The sequence below is a fragment of the Sceloporus undulatus genome, chromosome 7 (genome assembly GCF_019175285.1).
Source record: "Sceloporus undulatus isolate JIND9_A2432 ecotype Alabama chromosome 7, SceUnd_v1.1, whole genome shotgun sequence".
Classification (NCBI taxonomy): Eukaryota; Metazoa; Chordata; class Lepidosauria; order Squamata; family Phrynosomatidae; genus Sceloporus; species Sceloporus undulatus.
Window position 1 is genome coordinate 1,625,477 of NC_056528.1, and position 20,090 is coordinate 1,645,566.

At 46.0% G+C, this 20,090-nt stretch overlaps 2 protein-coding genes across 2 annotated transcripts in view; one reads left to right on the forward strand and one right to left on the reverse strand.

Moving 5' to 3' along the window:
- HTR6 (5-hydroxytryptamine receptor 6) overlaps positions 1–3,325 on the forward strand; it is an 8,574-nt gene extending 5,249 nt beyond the window's left edge. The window contains exons 2-3 of the mRNA XM_042477996.1: positions 1,309–1,470; positions 2,303–3,325. Of these exons, the coding sequence (XP_042333930.1) occupies positions 1,309–1,470; positions 2,303–2,710 (570 nt within the window). The 3' untranslated portion in view covers positions 2,711–3,325. The remainder of the gene's footprint in view (positions 1–1,308; positions 1,471–2,302) is intronic.
- A 1,446-nt stretch (positions 3,326–4,771) lies between these two features.
- Positions 4,772–18,082, reverse strand: TMCO4 (transmembrane and coiled-coil domains 4). The gene is made up of 15 exons (XM_042477989.1): positions 17,879–18,082; positions 16,951–17,128; positions 15,994–16,169; positions 15,419–15,593; positions 15,125–15,152; positions 14,659–14,791; positions 14,012–14,109; positions 12,712–12,855; positions 11,980–12,099; positions 11,061–11,225; positions 10,209–10,345; positions 9,722–9,806; positions 7,468–7,585; positions 6,809–6,926; positions 4,772–5,299 (listed from the first exon to the last, which is right to left on the reverse strand). The coding sequence occupies exons 3-15, from the start codon at positions 16,155–16,157 to the stop codon at positions 4,862–4,864; spliced, it is 1,923 nt and encodes a 640-aa protein (XP_042333923.1). The 5' UTR covers positions 16,158–16,169; positions 16,951–17,128; positions 17,879–18,082; the 3' UTR covers positions 4,772–4,861.
- Positions 18,083–20,090: the final 2,008 nt, after the last annotated feature.

The window sequence follows — 20,090 nt, forward strand, 5'->3', positions numbered from 1 at the left end:
CTTCCTTCCTTCCTTCCTTCCTTCCTTCCTTCCTTCCTTCCTTCCTTCCTTCCTTCCTTCCTTCCTTCCTCTGTCTCCTCTCATCAAACACATACAACTGAACCATTCAAAGTTTCACTGCAGATTCTTGGCATATATATATTCCACCAAGGAAAGAAAGAAAAGCCAGATTTCGGTCTTTCAATTAATCGGTAGGGGAAGCGACGCAGGAATGGTTTTAATTGTTGTAATTTTGGATGGCGATGAATGCAAGCCTGGCAAAAAGAGCACTTTTCATGCTATAATTTAGTTTCTGTTTCCACCTTGCAACCTGTCGTCCGACATACTGGGAAAACAACATCAATTATCCCTTTCTTTCCCCATTGAGTTGCCTCCATTCACAGCCATCCTTAACTACATTGTTACACAATTATCCTACATTTCCGATGAACAAAAGCCTTTAAAAAGTCACAGACTGTTAGCAAATAACAAAACCAAATGGAATATATATATATATATATATATATATATATATATGGAAATATGCCTAAAAACAAGCAAGGACTTCTCAATGGTAAGAGTTGTTTGGCAGTGGAATAGATTACTTTCCACCTCCATGAATGGACCTTTTGGGCAAATAATATAATATAATATAATATAATATAATATATTACATTCTCCAGACATTGAACAGGTGCTTCTTGATGGAATCAGAAGGGTGAGAAATTAAATTTGGGGGGGAAACGAAGACACACCTGATCCATGCTTGGATGAGTGCATTTCACCATTCCCGAAAGCAACAACCCAGAATATAAAACCAGAAGGTTGCCAATGGCAGAAGCAGAAGTTATGTGGGTGTTTTTCATGGTAATCTCCTCTTACGAATAATAATAACTATTATTACTATTATTATTAGGGATTGCAAAACCAACGATGCACAACTGTGCCACATGCCCCTCATAATAAGAAAAGGCTCATTTGCAAAAAGATGTTGGAAAACAAGCCGGCCGAGTCTATTGCGTTCATTGAAATTCTTTTGCAACAGCAAAACCTGTATCAAATCAAAGTTGATTTAATTAAGACCAGATGCTGAGATAATGATCCAATTTACAGCTCCGTGGCTCCGAAATAAAATGAAATAAGATTTTAAAAATCCAATTAATCCACCTTGGCGATCCGCAATGAGATTCGGGTGAACGAAGCTTCTTAATTTGATTTTAAAATCATTTTATTTTATGTTCTTTCGGCTTCTCTCACCAAATCTGTGCAATCTCATGTGCCAACGTTGTTGTCGTTGTGTCTTTGCGTGGTCTCCGTTGTCGCCTGCAGGTCCACAGAGCTCAGAGCCAGTCGACGGCCGCCAGCGACAACAACCGGAAGTTTGCCAACAAGCACAGCAAGCGGGCGCTGAAGGCCAGCCTGACGCTGGGGGTCCTCCTGGGCATGTTCTTCGTGGCATGGCTCCCCTTCTTCGTCTGCAACATGGTCCAGGTAAGAAGGCATTGGTGGCGAGGGAGGAAAGGACAGTGGGGAACCAATGATGGATGGACTGGGAATGGTGAGACTGGGGTCTAGACCCCTTTGGGCCACCATTCTTCTCCTTCCTGTTCCAACCCATCCTTTTCTCTTCTTGTTCTTGTCCCTCCTTTCCTCCTCTTCTTCATCTTCCTCCTTTTTCTGCTCCTCCCTCCTCCTCTTCTTCTGTCTGTTCCTCGCCTTTCCGTTCTTGTTCTTCCTCCTGTTTGTCCTCTTCTTGTTCCTGTTCTTCCCATTCCTCCTCCTCCTCTTCTTGTTCTTCTTCATGTCCCTGTTCCTCTTCTGTACTTCCTATTCTTGTTCTTCCTTTTCCTCCTCTTTCTGTTCTTCCTCTTCCCGTTTTTCTTCTTCTGTACTTCTATGCTTCTTCCTCCTGTTTGTCCCCTTCTTGTTCCTGTTCTTACCATTCCTCCTCCTTCTCCTCTTCTTCTTCTTCCTCTTCTGTACTGCCTCTTCTTGTTTTTCCTTTTCCTCCTCTTTCTGTTCTTCCTCTTCCTATTTTTCTTCCTTGCAATTCCTCTTCTTGGTCTTCCTTTTTCCTCCTCTTCCTATACTTCCTACTCCTAGTCTTCCTCTTCCTGTACTTCCCGTTGCTGTTCTTGCTCTTCCTCCTCTTCTTGTTCCAGTGCTCCTTCTTCTTCTTTCTCCTCTTCCTCTATCTGTTCCTCCACTTCCTACAGACCAGTTACGGGTCCGTCACTCGAGATTATAAACCTGTAATTGCAGTACTCAATACCAGGCAACAGTAATAATAATAGTAATAATAATAATTCTTTTCCACCTCTAGGCCATCTGCAAGTGCATCTCCGACGACTTCTTTGACATCCTGACCTGGCTGGGCTACTGCAACAGCACCATGAATCCCATCATCTACCCGCTTTTCATGCGGGATTTCAAGAGGGCCATGGCCAAGTACCTGCCCTGTTGCCGCCGCGCCTGGGAGCCCCGTCCGAGCCCCATTTCCCTCTCCATGAGGAACTCCAACAGCGGCCCTCGGCCCGGCGCCTCCCTCAAAAACGTCCTGACCATCCAAGGTGAGACGGATTCGGCCGACTCCATCACCCAGGTCAACGAACACAGTGGTCAACGGCTGGGATCGCTCCCAATGACCGGGGCCGATTCGGTGAACCTTTTTGACCCGGAGCAGACAGACCAAGAGCTCCCTGTCAACCAGTTGAACATGCCAATGGATTGACACTATCGGTCTGAGTGACCCACTCAATGCTCCGCCAGTCTTTCGCACTCAGGACCCGGCTCAAGGAGAGCTTTCTAACAGCAAGATCCCCAACCAACATAAAGCCCTTCTTTCTTTTCTGGTGAGACGTGGACTTCTTCTTTCTACTCAGGCCAACATTGATGCGCTATGCACACAAGTGCTCAGTGTTCGAGGTTCCACAAAGAGCACTTGCTACAGCTGGTCTGTGGCAAGGCCACTGTGCCAAAGGTGTGCATCCTCTAAGGGTCACAAATTGGCCCAAGAGTGACCATTTGGAGCAACCAGAAATTGAACATTTTAAAGACCGATGGATTGATGGTTCAGAACCTGAATGGAGCAAAAATGGCCACAAATGGCAGGTCCCATTCCAGCGGGAGAATGAATCCGCTCCTGGTTTTCCTTTGGAGTTCTGCAAGGTTTTGAACTCAGTTTGGGAATCGGATTCAAGACCATGGATGGCTCCAAAGGAAAGCTTGGAGTGGATTTAGCTTGTGTGTGTGTATATATGTGTGTGTAATTAACTTCCAACCTTCCTGCACACACACGCAACCGACAACACACTGGGGCCACATTTAAACTGCAGACGGCAAACGCGTTCATTATTTTTTATTTCCCAGAAGACATCAAGGAACATTGTTAGATTGCACATTCTCATAATGCCCTACATAGTCACAGTTCCTCCTGACTCATGGAATGAGTGGTTTTTGCAAGAGCAAAGGGCGCATTTCTATCCCAAATGCATAGAAATTGGGATCGCATTCAACAGCACCTTTGCGTCTCCAAAGTCTGGCCCCTGTCCCTTTCCTTGCCATGCCATCTCTCCATATTTGTGTCCTATGAGATGGAATAGGAGAGATTAAACGATTTAGGATTCGCTTTCTTGTACACTTTGGCCAGAGCTAATGTTTAGTCTGTATCCGCCATGTATGGAAAATCTAGCATCTGAATAGTTGCAGAGATAGCAAGATGCAATGGGGAATAATCCATAGTAAATTCCTGAAGAATATTTGTGTGTGTGTGAAATAATCCAAACTGTTATGTTATTCAGGGACACTTATTTTAAGTACAGTATGCATATTTGTACTTTTCTTTTTCTTACAAGAGGAGGCTCAAGGGAGCATGAAAAAAGAATCGGAGGGATCCGACAGACACATCGCAGCCAAGCCAAAAGCATTGGTTTCCTTTCTGGCCTATTTTCTATTGCTATTAAAAGAATCCCAGAGGTTGAATTAAGCAAAATCAATGCACTCCCCGGCAGTTTTTGCACAATCGGAGGCTATGTTCAGTTGCTATTTTGCTTCTGCAATTTAAAGTCCTTTTGGATTCCCAGCCGCAGCGCGGAGACAAGGCAACTTTGGGGAGCTCTGGCTTCCAAAACCCTCCCAAACAGCCACCCAAATATATGAATTGTTCCCAGATCGGATTGCCCCATGGGTCCTGATGCTAAACCGCTTCCAAAAAACAGAAGCGAGAGACTCCAAAATTGATAATTCCAGATTTTTCAGGCTACAACGATTTAGCCTCAATCCTAGTTCTTTCTCTGCGGTTTCCTTTTCAATTTGTACATTTGTAAATAAAGAGAGTTTTTGGTTACTTCTACACATATGCCTCTTTCCGTCTCCGGTGCTCTCCCAAAATAATTATGGAATTGCAGAATGGTCTTTGGTTTAAATTGCTTTTTAGGAGTGTTTGCATCCTTAGGCCAGCCTCCTCCAACCTTCGCGGGGCGATGGGAGTTATAGTCCAATGTTAGGAGTGGACTCTGGTTGGGAAAAGCTGTGCAAATTCAATATGTAGGTTAAATATCTAGACCTTCCAGAGTAGGGTACCATCAAATGCAACAAAACAGGTCTATGAAGAGGCGTGAGTTAACATGGTTAAGGATGGTGCCATATTCCCATATTCCCAAATGCCAAGAGATAAGGTTAGATGATGCTCATCATGCCCCTTTTCCAGAGGTTTTTAGGGTTGGGTGGCACAAGGCTTAAGGACACAGAACTCCGAGGAGGATAATGTTGTACCTTTTTTGACCTTCCCCACCACAAAGGTGTCCTTAGTCCCCTAGCAAGGAATATGTGGAAGACTCAGTGCAAAGACTACAATAACCATTGTGCCGAGTCCCTTCCGGTGCTATCTAAGAGCTGGCGATGGGGTGTCTGTGGAAGAGATACCCGGGCCATTCATTTCAGAAAGTTCGAGGGAATGTGAAACATCGATGGAAGGGGGTCCCTTTCGGTCTGTAGGGCTGTGGTCCCTCTTGGCATGAAGGGTATCGCTCTCTTTGGCATCTTCTGGGCACAATCCATCCTTAGAAACTGGTTCCCAGGACCAGCGGTCATCACCCTCATCGGTCCCATTGATGCCAACTTTGGCACGGTCACCATCCGCCTTTTCCGCACCCAGAACGCTTTGCTCCTCCTGCGTCTCATCACGCGACGTTGCCGCGTCTTGTGTCGCGGGGAAGTTGGCGAGGTTCCCCCTTTCTTCCAGGCGGCACTCCTTGGTCTTGATGCCCACGGCCTTCAGGATGGTGTCCATCTGCTTCATGTAGTCCAGGTGGCCGCTCACCTGCGAGGAACCACAACATTTAGTGAGAAAGGTGCGTATGTGTGTAGCGGGGAAGGCAATGGCATATTTAGAAATGTAAGCAAGAAGTTGTTGTTGTCGCTGTCCCACTTTATTGTGTGTGTGTCTTTGTGTTTAGTGGGGAAAGCAGTGGCACATTTAAAAATCTAAGCAAGGGGTTGTCGTTGCCATCCTACGTTTCTTCCAGAATTGTGTGTCGGAAACAACTTGAAGGCACCCGAGACACATACACAGCTAAAACCGGAGAGAAAGCGAACACTGAAATTGGAACTGGAGTATAGACTCTGGTATCCATGAGGGATACGCTTTGACATTTGGAGCCACTTAGAACTTGGCACCGACCCCGGATGTCTTTATTCTAATTTCAATTTGCGTCTCCGCTTTTTGGATCCGTGACTTTAACCAGGCAATCTGTGGCCATGATCAGCCCATCTGGCCCAAAGCAGTCTTTTATTTTTCCTTTCCTCGATTCGGAAGAGATTAGAGCTTTAATTAAAAAGACCGCCAGAGGATTAATGGCTCTGAATCCTCAAATGTCGGGAAGCTAAATGGGTTTTATTTTTAGGGAGGGGGGAAAAGATGTACCCCTTTTTTGTGAACCTGGGAAAATGGGGACATCGCCAGATCTCTCATGAGAGCTCTCATGACAGAAGAGGCTGATGAGGCATCCGCACTGCTGAGATAATCCAGTTTGGCACTGCTTTGACTGCTATGGTTCAGTGCTATCCGATTCTTTGAATCGTTTCTGACTTATGGCAACCCTAGAAGGCGAACCTATAATAGGGTTTTCTTGCTTAGAGGAGGTTTGCCATTTGCCGTCCCCGAAGCTGAGATCGTGTGACTCGCGCAAGGTCACCCATTGGGTTGCATGGCCAAGTCGGGAATCAAACCCAGAACCCTGGCTCTAATTTTATACCTCTTCAAAACTAATTGCATTTTTAATCACGACGGGTGCATCCACACTGAAGAAACAATGCAGTTTGTCACTGCTTTAACTGCCACAGCTCCATCCTATAGAATCCTGGGATTTGTAGTTTGGTGAAGCACCAGCACCCTTCAAGGCTTTTAATGATCTTAATGATTTTAATTGCATTTCTTAGTTTTTATTGTATTATAAATATGCGAATTTTTTTAGGAGGGAGGGGATGATGGGAATTGTTCTATTCTGTTGTATGTTTCGCTGTTGTGAGCCGCCTCGATCCTCTGGGAGAGGCGGGATAAAAGTAAACATTTATTATTTATTATCATTTAATTAAAACTATAAAATCCCAGGATCCTTTAGGGACGGAGCTGCAGCACTTAAAAGTGGTGCCAAACGGCATCGTTTTGACAATGTAGACGCCCCCAATATCTTTTTCCAACGTAGACGTGTAGATAGCACTCAACAACTCTCCGACCACTACTTCCAAGATTGCGGCAAGCAATTTCCTGCCTTATTTGTCCATATTTGACTCTTCCATGTGCAAGTTTGAAAAAATATATATTCCTTACCACGGAGGAGAGATCCACGTTGACCATCCTCCGGTCATCCAGATCGACCGGCTGGAGTCCGGCCACGTTGAGCTGGACGGAGGACGTCCGGTAGACAAAGCTCAGCAGCCAATCTCCCCTGGATGGAAAAGGAGAAAATAGAGGATTGCTAAGAAAGGGGAGCACTGTCCTGGGACTTAGGAGATCCAGGTTCAAGTCCTGAAAGCACAAACCAAGGATGACCCAATTCATCCTCTGCCTTCCTATATGTTAAAATGTACTGGTTTCTCTCTCTTCCTCCCACCTTTCCCCTTTTGTCTTCCTATTACTTCCATTGCTGCAAGTTCAAATTGCAAAAGGAGGAAACTCAATAGAGGAGAGGAGAGGAGAGGAGAGGAGAGGAGGAAACATCTTGGTTCTTCCCAGTTGGCTCAGGCAAAAGCAAACTGCTGCGCCCTCTCCTAGTTTCTGTGCGTTCACCCTCATTAATAACCAATAAGTAATTAATAACCAATTAGTAATAACAGATTAATAGCCAATAACTCATTGGCCACCTCGGCCACATTCTGATGTTGCTCAGCCGCACGTATCCCGATTTTCAAAAATGAACAGATCTATAAACATATTTTTCCAAGCGCATGGAGGAAAGGAAAAGCACCCCAACATTCAGGTTCACAGACCTGCAGAAGCCGTTGATAATCCTTCCGGAGACGACTTTGGCCAAAGGTTTCCAATGCTTGGCTTCCCCTTCGACCGGCGCTCCCAGCAAAACCACGTCTTCGATGATCCCTCTGCAATCTAAGAAGGGGGGAAATTCCATATATGACTATATATGTTCCAACTCATAGATAGTCATATATATATATATATATAGGGATATATAGTCAGCCCTTCATATCCACAGATTTTTTTTATCCACAGATTCAAGCACCCCTGGTTTGAAAATACTTCAACAATGTGTGTGTGTGTGTGTGTGTGTGTGTGTGTGTGTGTGTGTGTGTATATATATATATATATTCCCATAAGCATTCCCATTGCCATTCTATATAAGAGGCACCATTTTACTGTGCCATTGCATTTAATGGGTCTTGAGCAGAGGAACCTGCAACCAAACCCCAACGTTATGAACTTCTTGACCGTAAGAGCTGTTCAATGGTGATAGTGGACTCTCCTTCTTTGGAGGAGGTTGGATGGTTGTCTCTTTAGTTGTGTTAATTGTGTCTTCCTGCATGGCAGAGGGTTGGAATAGATTTGTGGTGCCCAATTTGGAGCCTTAGTGGCACTTAGTGGCACTAATGCCTGCCCTGCAGCCACAAGGTTGTGAGTTCGATTCCAAGGCTCTAAGGTTGACTCAGCCTTTCATTTTTCGGAGGTCGGTAACATGAGTCCATAGCTTGTCGGGGGCAATTGGCTCCCAGATTGTGAACTGCTTAGAAAGCGCTGCGTTCGCTGATAATATAGAAATGTAAATGCTCTCGCTAAATGCATTCTCGGATTCTCTTCCTCCGGAGGAAGCGAGAACCAGCGCACAGCAGGAGCGTCACACCGCCGTTCACAGGCTGCAAGGGCGAGGGTTTGTTTTTTGGCTCTCGTCGTATCGGTGGGTACAAATTGTCCTGACGGAGCCGCCTGTGACGGGGACGATGGGACGCGGGGGGCGAGAACAGGCGGAGAACAGCCACGGTGCTAATGACTCAGTCGTATAATTTTTTCCTCTCTTCAGCAATGACGACAAATCGATTCTTTCTTTAAACCAATTCCTGAGAAAGGGAACTATTAATACCGGAGATCGCAGCTTGCAAAGAAGCCGACAGATGGATGGCGGAGGGATGGGAACGGGCGCGGAGGAAAAACAACAGAGACACACAGCTGAGAAGGGCGTTTTGAAGAAAGGAGGATGGAGCTGGAGAACTTTTAGTAACAGCGACTCCTTGTCATTGAAAGAGCTGCGTGGGAAGTTTGGAAATACTGCTAGCCAGACTGACCCCGATGATGCTCCGAGGAGGAGGAGCGCGAAGAGGAAGATGGCAACGCCAGACGCCGCTTCATCCAATAGATGTGGGAGGGAATGCGCTAGCCATCAGAGCTCCAGATTATCCACGGAGTTTGAAGAAACCTCGGGCGCTTGGTTTTGGAAGATATCCACACAAGCTTCATTCAATCAGCTCAAGTTCCTAGGCCTTACGGAGGTGAAGGACGCAAGAGGGCAAACACGAGATTGTCCGTGCCGACACGTTTCCGATTTCTATGCAGCTAGACAGTGAAGGACGCTGGTAGGAGAATCATCTTATTTGAGATGAAGTAAAGGATGCACAAAGTGAGAGTCAGTGTGATGTTGTGGTTTGTGTTTTAGGCTAGGACTCTGGAGATCAGGGTTCGAATCCCTGCTCAGCCATGGAAACTCACTGTGCTGGACTACGAATCTGGAGACCAGGGTTCACCCGTCACGATTAAAAATGCTATTAATTTGAAGAGGTATAAAACCAGAGCCAGGGTTCTGGAGGCCAGGGTTCGATTCCCTGCTTAACCATGAAACCCATCGGATGACCTTAGGCAAGTCACAGTCTCTCAGCCTCAGGGGAAGTGGATGGCAAACCCTCTCCAAAGAAATCTTGCCAAGAAAACCCTGAGACAGGCTCAACATCTTAGGGTCACCCTAAGTCAGAGAAGACTTGAAGGTGAACAACAACAAAAGGATGTGCAAGTGCAATGCAAAGCATAAGAGGCACAACTGCATGGCACAATGTACAACCGCAACATACAATGCATGATGCAGAACATGTCTGTGCAACTCGCCTTCTGCCGCTATCAGCAGAATATATCGGTTGAGCAATGGTGACTTTTTGGCCGGCATGCGCAGCATGATTTGCACATGTATGTGTCCCTAAGAGAATTTTGGACAATGTTTTCCCTTTTTGACCCTCTCCTGCCTACCTTCCTCCTTGGCCATCTCCTGGAGGCAGAAGTAGATGACCCTGGCCCCAAGACTGAAGCCGATCAAAGTCACTGGACGCCTGCCCTAGGAGGAGAGAAAACAGACCGTGTCACCCTCTCCCCATTCACCCCTTCGCATACCACCCCATACAGAAACCATAGTAATGTTTGTTGTCTTAATGTTAGTCATAATTCCCGTATATCACTGAATGGTAGTAGCGCTAGTAGCAGTAGTAGTGCTAATAGTAGTAGTGGTGACCTAAACAACTAGCAATATTAAAATGATACCTTTGAACTACCCACTTTAGGTTGTCACCCAGTGTGCACCACATTCCTGCAACCTGCCAATGATGCCCTGGGCTTTAGTAAGCCATCTATTTTCTATATCGAAGATAGGTGCCCAACCATTGATCCAACATCTGCTCTTCCAACATCTAGAGGAATCCATACAAATATCCCAGGCTCCCCAATTTCTGTTGCCTCCTACCTGGTGCCGTCCAAGGAGTATCTGAGCCAGCTGTTTCCCGACTTCAGCCGAACGGTGGAGGCAGACGCCCCAAGGGTTATCGATGACGCTGGCGGCCGTGAGGAGCGAAGCCGGCCAGGTCAGGGCCGTGACGATACCTGGGAGGAGGCCAAAGATGCAGGGCAGCTGAAAGTCAGAATCGGGGGGAAGCGTCGAGACACAGTATCCAATGCAAACAAATGGGGAAGCAGCTTGCTAAATGATGTTGGTGAACTACATCTCCCATTATCTCATCTCATCCAGTTATCTGTACATGACTATTAGCCAGTGCTGGAATGTGTCCAATACCCTTCAGAACCTGCTTCTTTATGCAGAAAATTCCATCCATATATACTGGATGTCATCCTTCTGGACCCACAGCCCTCTAAGTGTGTTGGGTTGCAACTTCCATCATCCCGGCACAAAAGGTGCTGAATTGGCAAAGGCCGACCTATACCTTTATGCCTTTTTCTTCAGGCTCCTAAGGACTAGGAACTTGACGTCTAGTTTTTTAAATCCCCCGGCGGGTTGGGTATGAAATACGATCAATATAAAGTTGGTCCTCCGTTTTTGCAGGGATCTGTTCTGGACCCCCCTGTGATAATGGAGACTCACCTATATTGAAGCCCCATAGGCTTCAATGGAGCATGTGCCCACGACAGCGTGTGCCGCAGTGGTGTGCCCCATTGAAAATGACGGAGGCCGCCCCTCCGTGAAGATTCAAACCCACGGACATCAAGTCCGCAAGAAAGGAGGGGCGACTGTACATCCCTCCTTCCATCTTCTAAACTGAAACATACGACAGTAAGCACACTCAAGAAGAAAGATGCTCACCTGCCAAGACCGTATATTTCAAAGCTTCCTGTGCCACCATGTTCACCAGTCCGTTCAGCAACGAGTCGAGGGCATTGCCCAGCTCCATCAGATACTTGGACTCCCAGGCTAGACAATATTGCTCTTTGGACTGGAGCAAGCTGCTCCAAGGGGCTGTGAAACTCCCTAAAAGAAGGAAAGTTGGGAAAAGCAAAGGTCTAACCAGAGATTATGCGTCAGTGGTCCCTAGTTCACTTCATACACAATTCACAATGCTGTTGCAAGACATACCCATGTTAAGGTGGAATATCAGTATGCAAAGGGATCTTGTTGCACCTATGAGACGAACTGAGCGAAAAGCAGTGCAATAACATACACAATCTGCACAACAGTGATACGTTTATTGGACCGGCTAAAATGCACAAAATATACAGTGCAAGCTTTCAAAGCTCTACTGGTTTCTTCGCTGGGCAAAGGTGTTTAAAATCAGAAAGAAATTCAAATTCAAATTGAAATCGGCACCGAGAGTGTCAAGACCATTGCCCTTTGGCTTGGGGGAATTTTTGCCAGCACTTCCTGGAACAAGACTTGTGATTCTGGCTATAAACTGGTGCGAAAAGTAAAGAGAAGAATTTGTAAGGAAGCCAAGCAAACATACAGATGGTTTTATAGGCTTTAATTGGAGCACGAGGAGCGAGTAAGTTGTGGTTATGTGACGTCAGGCCTTTGGCGGTCCATCCATCCCTCCAGCCCAGGATGACCAACTCTGGCTGGAAGGAGCACCTCTCCAGGGATTCAGATGGGAACCTTTTTCCCTAGAGATTTCTGGTAGTCCTTACTGGCGATTCCTCCATCCTCGTTTTAAAGAAACATTAATGGCTATTCTAATGTTTCAAGGGCAATGATGCATCTAAAACCACCAAGATTTGGCTTTCCTTACCATATTTGCCGGTCGAAAGCCAGCCGGTGATGGCGATGGTGATGTGGAGCTGCTTCCCTTCCGTCAAAGGCAGGAACTCAAACTCTTCAATGGCTCCCACTCGCTTCTTCATCTTGTACCCTAAACATCGCACACAAACAACGACAACTCGTTATGTTTCAGGATTAAAATTTGTAGGATGCCTGCTTCTTTTGGAAAAAGAAAAATGATATTTGCAAACAGCAGGTGCAAAATGTCTGTTGTTGCAATAGCAAAGAAGCACAGGTTCTGAACAAGTTAAAGAGACCCCAATTTTTAAATCCATTTTGCTGCCCGGACCCCTGGTGCAATCCTTCGTCCCGTCATCCGTCGTGCGACGTGCAAGGCTTGTGCAACGAGCAAAACTCGTGATACAGGAATACAAACATTCCAACTCGAGGCGCTTCAACTATATGCCTAAGAGACTAGCAAAAGGTCTTGTGTCCACAATCTATATACAGATAGATAGATAGGGACTGTGGATTTGACACAGCCGTTTGGAGCGGTATCTTTCTTTGCACAGTGATTATAGACCCAGGGATCGCTCTGTTGGTTTTAAGTGTATTTCTTCAGGATGTAAGGCTGGCAATAGCTAAAGGAATGAGGACCCACTGACCCTGGCGATTTAAAAATTAGCATTTCTGATCAAGAAGAAGAAGAATTGCAAGCACTGTGCACTTTTTCTGAGATAAAGGAAATCGGGCACAGTCTTACCGGTGAGTCCGGCTCCTGCGGCCCCAAAGAGCGATGCCATGACGGCGATCCCGGCTGTCGAACCCAAGGCGGCGGCCCCTGCGCTGCCAATAACTGTGGCAGCCCCAGCGGCTACTAGAGGAGCGGCCAGCCCTCCGGTCAGACCTATAAAACAAGCATAAAGTTGCTTTGTGGCATCGCCTCGTTCCACAGTGTGAGCCAACTGCATGATGCTGTGGTCAAAAGCACCAATGCAATTCTGGAACTGCATCAATGAAGAGTATAGTGTCCAGATAGAGGGCGACAATAGTGCCGCTCTATTTTGCATCGGTCAGACCTCATCTGGACTCCTGTGTCCAGTTCTGGGCACCAGAGTTCAAGAAGGACATCAGCAAAATGGAAGGTGTCCAGAGAAGGGTGGCCAAAATACTCAAAGGCATAGAAACTAAACTTATGAGGAACCAACTCAGGGAGTTGGGGATGTTTAGCTTGGAGAAAAGACAACTGAGAGGAGGCTACCTTGAAACATCTGAAGGGATGCCATGTAAAAGATGGAGCATGCTAGTTTTCTGAGACCAGAACCAGAACACAAACCAATGGGTTCCAATCACAACAAAAGAGATTTTGCCTAAAGTTTAGGAAGATTTGGTTTTACCCGTTCAACAGTGGAATGGACTGCATCAGAGATTGTGGGACTCTCCATCTTTTGGAGGTCTTCATGGAAACTGACCACAGAACCACATTGGAAGACCCCCAGATGCCCACAGAGAACACCTCTCTGGAGGTTCTCCAGCATGACGCTATAGTCAATTCTCACCAGAAAGGCAGAGTTCACTATCATCTGTGATTTTCACTCTCCTTAGAAAGTCTGACAACGTATGCCTTGTGGATATAAGGGTTGTGCTGTGGATACATGTGTCGCACTGAATATAATAGCAAACTCTATCTTTGTGGTGAAAGTTGACTATAGAGTCACGCTGGAGGATCTCCAGATGCCTACAAAAGGCATCTGGAGAATCTCCAGATATCTACAGAGAACACTTCTCTAAGCATTTGGATGTCAACTGAGATTTTTTACTATCCACACGAAATCTATATATCCCATGGATATATAGTCCCACTCTCCCAGGGGTTGCATGGCTTTGGTAAACCGGTGGCAGTGGATGGCTTGGTTGTCCACAGAGTGACCCATCTAACAGTTCTGCACTATCCAAGGTGGCGAACCTTGGAGACAAGGCTCGGTCCATTTACAGGGCGGATGGATACTATTTGGGAGCAGATCCATCACCACCATCGGCACCAACGGAGAGGCCAGACTCACCGATCACCGTCCCGCCGCCGACCGTCGCCAAACCTATCAGGAGGTACCTCTTCAACCTCTTCCTCTTCTCTTTTTTCTTCCTTGACGCCTCCGCCGTTCTGAGAAGGAAAGATGTAATGTGCGGTGAGGGAGAGAGAATGCAATGCATGAAATCATCATCATCATCATGAAGTCTGTGTGTCTTTCCCTTGGCAATAAAAATAAAACCATTAAACACGCTGCCCCTTGATTTCAGTTGAAGGATATGCATCAAATGGGCCAAAATCAGGAACAAAAGTTACCTATTTTAAAAAGGGAAATTTAAATATTGAGAGCCAGCTGTACTCACCTGGAATATATCCATCCTTTTGGGTTGGCAGCTTGTACAGTAAGAAACAGCAAATGTTTAAAACATGTCCATATGCAGTTTGTAACCAATGCTTCTTAGGGGTTTATCACACTAGCGACTAGGAAAACGGGATTGAAACAAGAGTTAAATGAGAGAAAACCAGGAGATGCCCGAAGTTTATCGCACAGCGTTGCATTATTTCACGTCGTGTGATAAACTTTGGGCATTTCTGGGTTTCCTCTAATTTAACTCTGGTTTAAATCCCGTTTTCCCGCTGGTGTGATAAACTCTATATATGTGAAGGGTCCCTGGGCCTTACTCTGATTCCTCCTCCTTTTCTTCATCCAGGCATTCAAGGAGACTTTCCTCGGAGGACTCCAGTGCCACCAAAGGGACCCTCAGGAGCCAGGTGACGTGCGAAAGGAGGACCCGGGCGCGCGCGTCGTAGTAACCTGGGACACCGAGAATGGCGTTAGGAATTCATTAGCGACATTACTATGCTGCGGAAAGACTCCCAGAGGACAAAAATCCCTGCCTTACAATCAGGCTTACAATCAAAATGGCACTAAAGGAAAACTGGATGAGGAGGGAAGAGGAAAGCAAGTGCGCACATTCTTCCTTTCCAGATGTCGCTGGACTGCAACTCCCATCAGTCCCAGCCAGCATAAGAAATGCAGGCAGTTGCAGTCCAACAAGATAGGGATCCTTGTTTTGGAGGGTTTATAATACCAATTAAACTCCTTGGAAGGGGCAATTAAAAGGAGGAATTGAGGAAGAAGACTTACCATCCTTGAGCGAAAAGGAGACGAGGTCCTAGAAGAACCCAAAAAACAAAGAAATGTAAGAGGGAAATGTTAATCCTCTGGAGGATGTTGGGAGATGTAGTCCAAAATAGGACTTTCCCAAGCTTTATAAGACCCGTCTTGGGCTGGTTTCGGCTGCGTCGACCAACTGGTCAATGGATCCCAGGTCAGTGGAGCGGTGAATCCGTTCCAGGTTTTCCTTCAGGATTTAAAGGTACTGAATTCTTGTTCCTAAAATGTTTGGAGGCATTTAGGGGGTTTGTAAAACTGACTTACCTGCGTGACGACGCTGGGGTTTTCCCTCACGAGGGGCTCCTTCAAAAGGATCTGGGCAAAGGTCTCCGTCCCTTCGGACCCCAAACCGCCCGCAAACGCCAACATGGCGGGCAAAACGGCGTCTGAGAGGTCCAGCCATCGCACCAGGCTTTGGACCACTCCTGTCCTATAAGAGCTTTGAGAAAGGGAGATGCGGAGATGTGTTACAAATGGCAGAATTAATGCAATTGGACACCGCTTTAACAGCCGCGGTTCAATGCAACGCAATTCAGAGATTTGTTGTTTTGGGCACTACTTCTATTGGAGAGCTCTGGTGCCACAACAAACTATAAATCCCGGGGCAACCATGACAGTTAAAGCAGTGCCAAACTGTATTGATCCTGCAACCCAAGTTTCTGCTCTCCTGGTAATGGCCGGAGCTCATTAAAAGTTAGCTTTTGGGGGGGATTTTCTGGGGATCAAAGAATAATAGTAATAGGAAATCCTTTAGTGCTTTCCAATAGGATTTGGAAAGGCGGCTAGGAAAGGACTCCATGACGTGTGACGGAGCAACAACCAGCAGAAGTGAGGCTCACCTTTCCTCTTGCGCAGGAAACAAGGCGGCCAAGGAGACGGATGCGAGAGCCGCATAGGCGAACTTCCCCTGATCGCCCAGCCGCCGTCCGACAAGTTCGGACAGTTCCTCTCTTTCTGTCTGTCTTGCGGCTTTTCTCCAGGGCCACTGGCGACCAGCGGCCATTTGCACAAGCGACTGCGACAGAAAGACGGGTAAAAAATAAATACGGATATAATACTAATACTAATATTAGTATTGTAATACTAATTGCAATTAGTAATATGAGGATTATTCCCTTCTATGGACACTAACAACCTCCGGGGAAATACTGGATGTTTATTTTCAAACTATACAACCAGCCATAATCTGGATGACAAAGGCTGGCATTTCCAGGGAGAGTTGGTTTCGATTGCTTTCGATGCCACCCTTCTTGGCACCGGGACAGCCGCCCACCTTCATGCCACGCATTGCTGGCCGCATATCCATGGAGACCGCGCATCGTTCCACAAGCAGACCCAGCGCATGGGAGAAACAAAATAATAAACCTGGACAATGGATGACGTAATATATTTTCCCCACCATGTGGTGCCAATGTCCGTGTTGTGGCACCAGCCATAGGGTTGAGCCTTGTGCGCATGCGATGGCTGAAACCTTTGACCTGTCGCTCAAAGCCAATGGCCAGGCTAGATTCAGGCCAATTCCAATGTATTTCTGAATTAATAAAGGAAAGCTATTAGAAACAAGTATAAAGGCTCGAATTCAGTGTGAGCGCCAATGTGGCGTCATGCTTTGAGCGTTGGATTATGACTATGGAGACCCAAGTTCGAGTCACGCTACATTGCAAACAGCTTAAAGGTACATAGCGACAATGCCTGGGAAAACCAGGTAAGAAACATAAAGGAAGGTTGATAGCCAGGTGTTCAAAGACCTGCTTTCTATGCTGGAAATCCCAGGTGTAGACGGTGCATCCTCATACCTCTTTCGGTCGCTCTGCTGCTTCCTGGAGAGGTGACTTTGTCTTTCCCAGCAAACTCTGCAAGCCTTGGTTTGTTTGCTATTTCCCCCCCTCTTTACAACCTCCTGAGATTCGCAATCGCTTGGCTCTTGGCTCTTGGCTCTTCGAAACTGCGCAAAGGCAAACACAGCTGCCGGCCCTAAAAGAGAATGATCATAAAAGCAACACAATCTTCGCACAACGCCCCTTTGTGATGTCACGTCCGAACAGAGGGCCTGTTGCATAAAGGAAGAAGAACTTGAAAGACTCAGAGGCACACAATGACAACAACGGCACAAAATTGTACACACCCAAAAAAAAAAAACCCAACCCTAAAATACAATACATTTATGTTGCAATGCCTTTGAAATTGCAATACATTTAATTTGCAATGCATTTACGGTAAGCTGCAATACATTTACCCTGCGATAAATGTCACTGAAATACAATTAAATGGCAACACACTTACGCTACAAAGCATTTAAATTGAAAGACATTTACTCTGCAATGTTTTCACATTGCAATGCCTTTACATTCTAATTCAGTTGAATTGCGGCACAAATGCATTTCAACTGAAACGATTTGGAATGCAAAGCATTTGCAACGCATTTAAAGCATTGAAACTCCAGTACATTTAAATGGCAATACAGTTATATTCTAAAGCATTTAAACCGAAATACACTTACATTCTAAAGGATTTAAATTGAAACATGTCTACATTATAAAGCATTTAAACTGCAATAAGTTTACATTCTAAAGCATTTCAATTGAAATACAATGCATGCTTACACTGCGATGCATTCACATTGCAACACATGTACATTGCAATGCATTTACATTGCAATGCATTTAGATTGCAGTGCATTTACACTTTAAAAGGCATTTACATTTACATACAAATAACCCCCACCTGGCCTTCCTCAAAGTGGAAAAGGACCCCCTCCGGCCTCGGATTCCTCCCTGCCTTCCCTTCCCTTTGGGCCGGCCTTGGCTTTCACTCGAACCTGGGGCTCTGAAAAGCCGGCGGAGGCCTGTTTTGCAGCAGAGGAGCTATTCTCGGAAGCAGGTTACGGTCCAAAGCGAGCGTAGGCTCTGCAAGAGAATGCAGGGTTGTGCAAAGTTCGTAGTGAGTTGAAAATCAAGGAAGTTAGGAAGTGCTGACGTCTGGAAATAGCTTCCTTTGGGGCGGGACACCAGTCATGTGCATTTGGTTACGGAAATACACTTTTCTCCACCGTCCTTTTTTCCTTCCTTATAGTCATTTCTTCCTTCTCTTTTCTTATTTGCGTCTAATTTCTCATTCTTTTTTCTCCTCTTTTTCCCTTTAAGTTGGTGCATCTGTATAAGCAAATAAGAAGCGCATGCAAGCACATGCCGCGACCCTGATCTGGCCTTTCCGGGGTGCAAAAAGGAGTTGCAAAAACAGCGGGATCCTTTTTGCGCCCTAGAAAGGGCACCATAGCTGCGGTGGCGCAGCTATACAGAGCTCCTTTGGCGCTGCGTCGTATGGACACAGCGCCAGAGGAGCACCATGATGCCATGCGGAATGGCGCATGCCATCATGGCGCCCTGTGGTGGCCCTGGCTCAATGCTAACTGATCCTGGGAATTGTAGTTTATTGTGCCAGTATTGTGATGTTTTGTGATTTTTTGTGTGATGCCATGCTTAATGTCTCACTGCAGTTCCCCAAATCCTCTGGCACTGAACCAGGGCAGTTAAAGCAGTCTCAAACTGGATCATTTCTGCAGTGTGTCTCGGACCTAAAGTGCCAAAGTTGCTTTAAAGGTTCCTGTCCAAGGTGCTAAATGCCGCAGTGATTGAAAAGAGGCGCTTTAGTCACACTCTCTCGGCCTCAGAGGAAGGCCATAGCAAGCCTCCTCCGAACAAAACGTGCCAAGATATAAAAACATTCTTTATAAGGTGACCATAAATGAGATAGGACTTGAAGGCACACAATGCGCAATTGCTGGAAGATCGCACTTTTAAAGCTATCCAAACCCAAGTGGATTTGCTGCTGCTGCTGCTGCTGGTGGTCTGATCTGCACTGCAGAAATAATGCAGTTTGACGCTGCTTTAACTGCCATGGCTCCGCGCAATGCAATCCTGGGATTTGTAGTCTGTTGCGTCGTCAGAGCCAAATATCTCACAAACACAAAAACTACCCATCCTATCATTCCATTGCATTGAGCCATTGCAATGTCAGCAGTGAGTCCCTATCTTGGGAGAAAGGTGGAATATCATCATCATCATCATCATCATCATCTGCATTATTTCTTCAGTGTAGATCAGATCCCTGATAGGTAGAAAATGCTCCCTGGGCATTTTTGCAGCTTTCCTACCTCTGCATAAAATGGAAAAATGTATCCTGCGCATGAAATAGAGATAAAGAAAGAGAGGAGTTGAAAGGCAAAGAGAGACAAGTCCCTATTATCTTCATCCGATGACAACTGACAATCTTCTTTGCTTTTGAAGGAGCTCATCTCTCTCCGCCGGATCCTATTTTTAATCCTCTTTTATACTTTTCCCTTTGTGGGGTGAACTTTGGTTCCTTCGTTCCGTGTAAAGAGTGGGAGGGAGAACCGTGCCTTTTTTATTCCGTCCCTCTGCAAGAAGCGCTTCTCTCCTCTTTGAAATGGCCTCCATCTCATCTTCTTAGGGAGCATCTATAGTTCATAACATCAAAGATGATTCTTTTTATCTAGATGCGCGCAAGAAAAGGAAGAGGAAAGTCTGGACTTTCCTCCATTCAAACCATTCCAAGACTGTCCAGTGAACATGTCATACCAAGCCTCCAAGTTGTTATTATTATTATTATTATTATTATTATTATGGCGTCCTTAGTGTAATGCAACTCTGGTGGGGCCTTTAGTGCACTGCCACTGCATTGTGGGACTTGCAGTGCACTGCCACTGCATTGTGGTATCCGCATTGCAATGCCACTGTGTTGTGATGTTCATAGTGCAGTGCCACTGAGTCATGGTGTGTTGTCCTTAGTGCAGTGATACTGATGTGGGGTCTTTAATGCAATGCCATTGCATTGTGGGAATTGCAGTGCAAGGCCACTGTGCAGTGCCACCATGTTGTGGGTTCCCTAGTGCCGTACTACTACACTGAGGTGTCCT

Bases quoted from the DNA above. Each gene is read 5' to 3' on its own strand.
- TMCO4 (XM_042477989.1), bottom strand. From the start codon at position 16,157: ATGGCCGCTGGTCGCCAGTGGCCCTGGAGAAAAGCCGCAAGACAGACA. The intron at 9,807-10,208 runs GTAGGAGGCAAC...CTCTCCTCCTAG, and splicing joins TACTCCTTGGACGGCACCAG to GGCAGGCGTCCAGTGACTTT. The intron at 7,586-9,721 runs GTAGGCAGGAGA...CCCCCTTCTTAG, and splicing joins GGAGATGGCCAAGGAGGAAG to ATTGCAGAGGGATCATCGAA.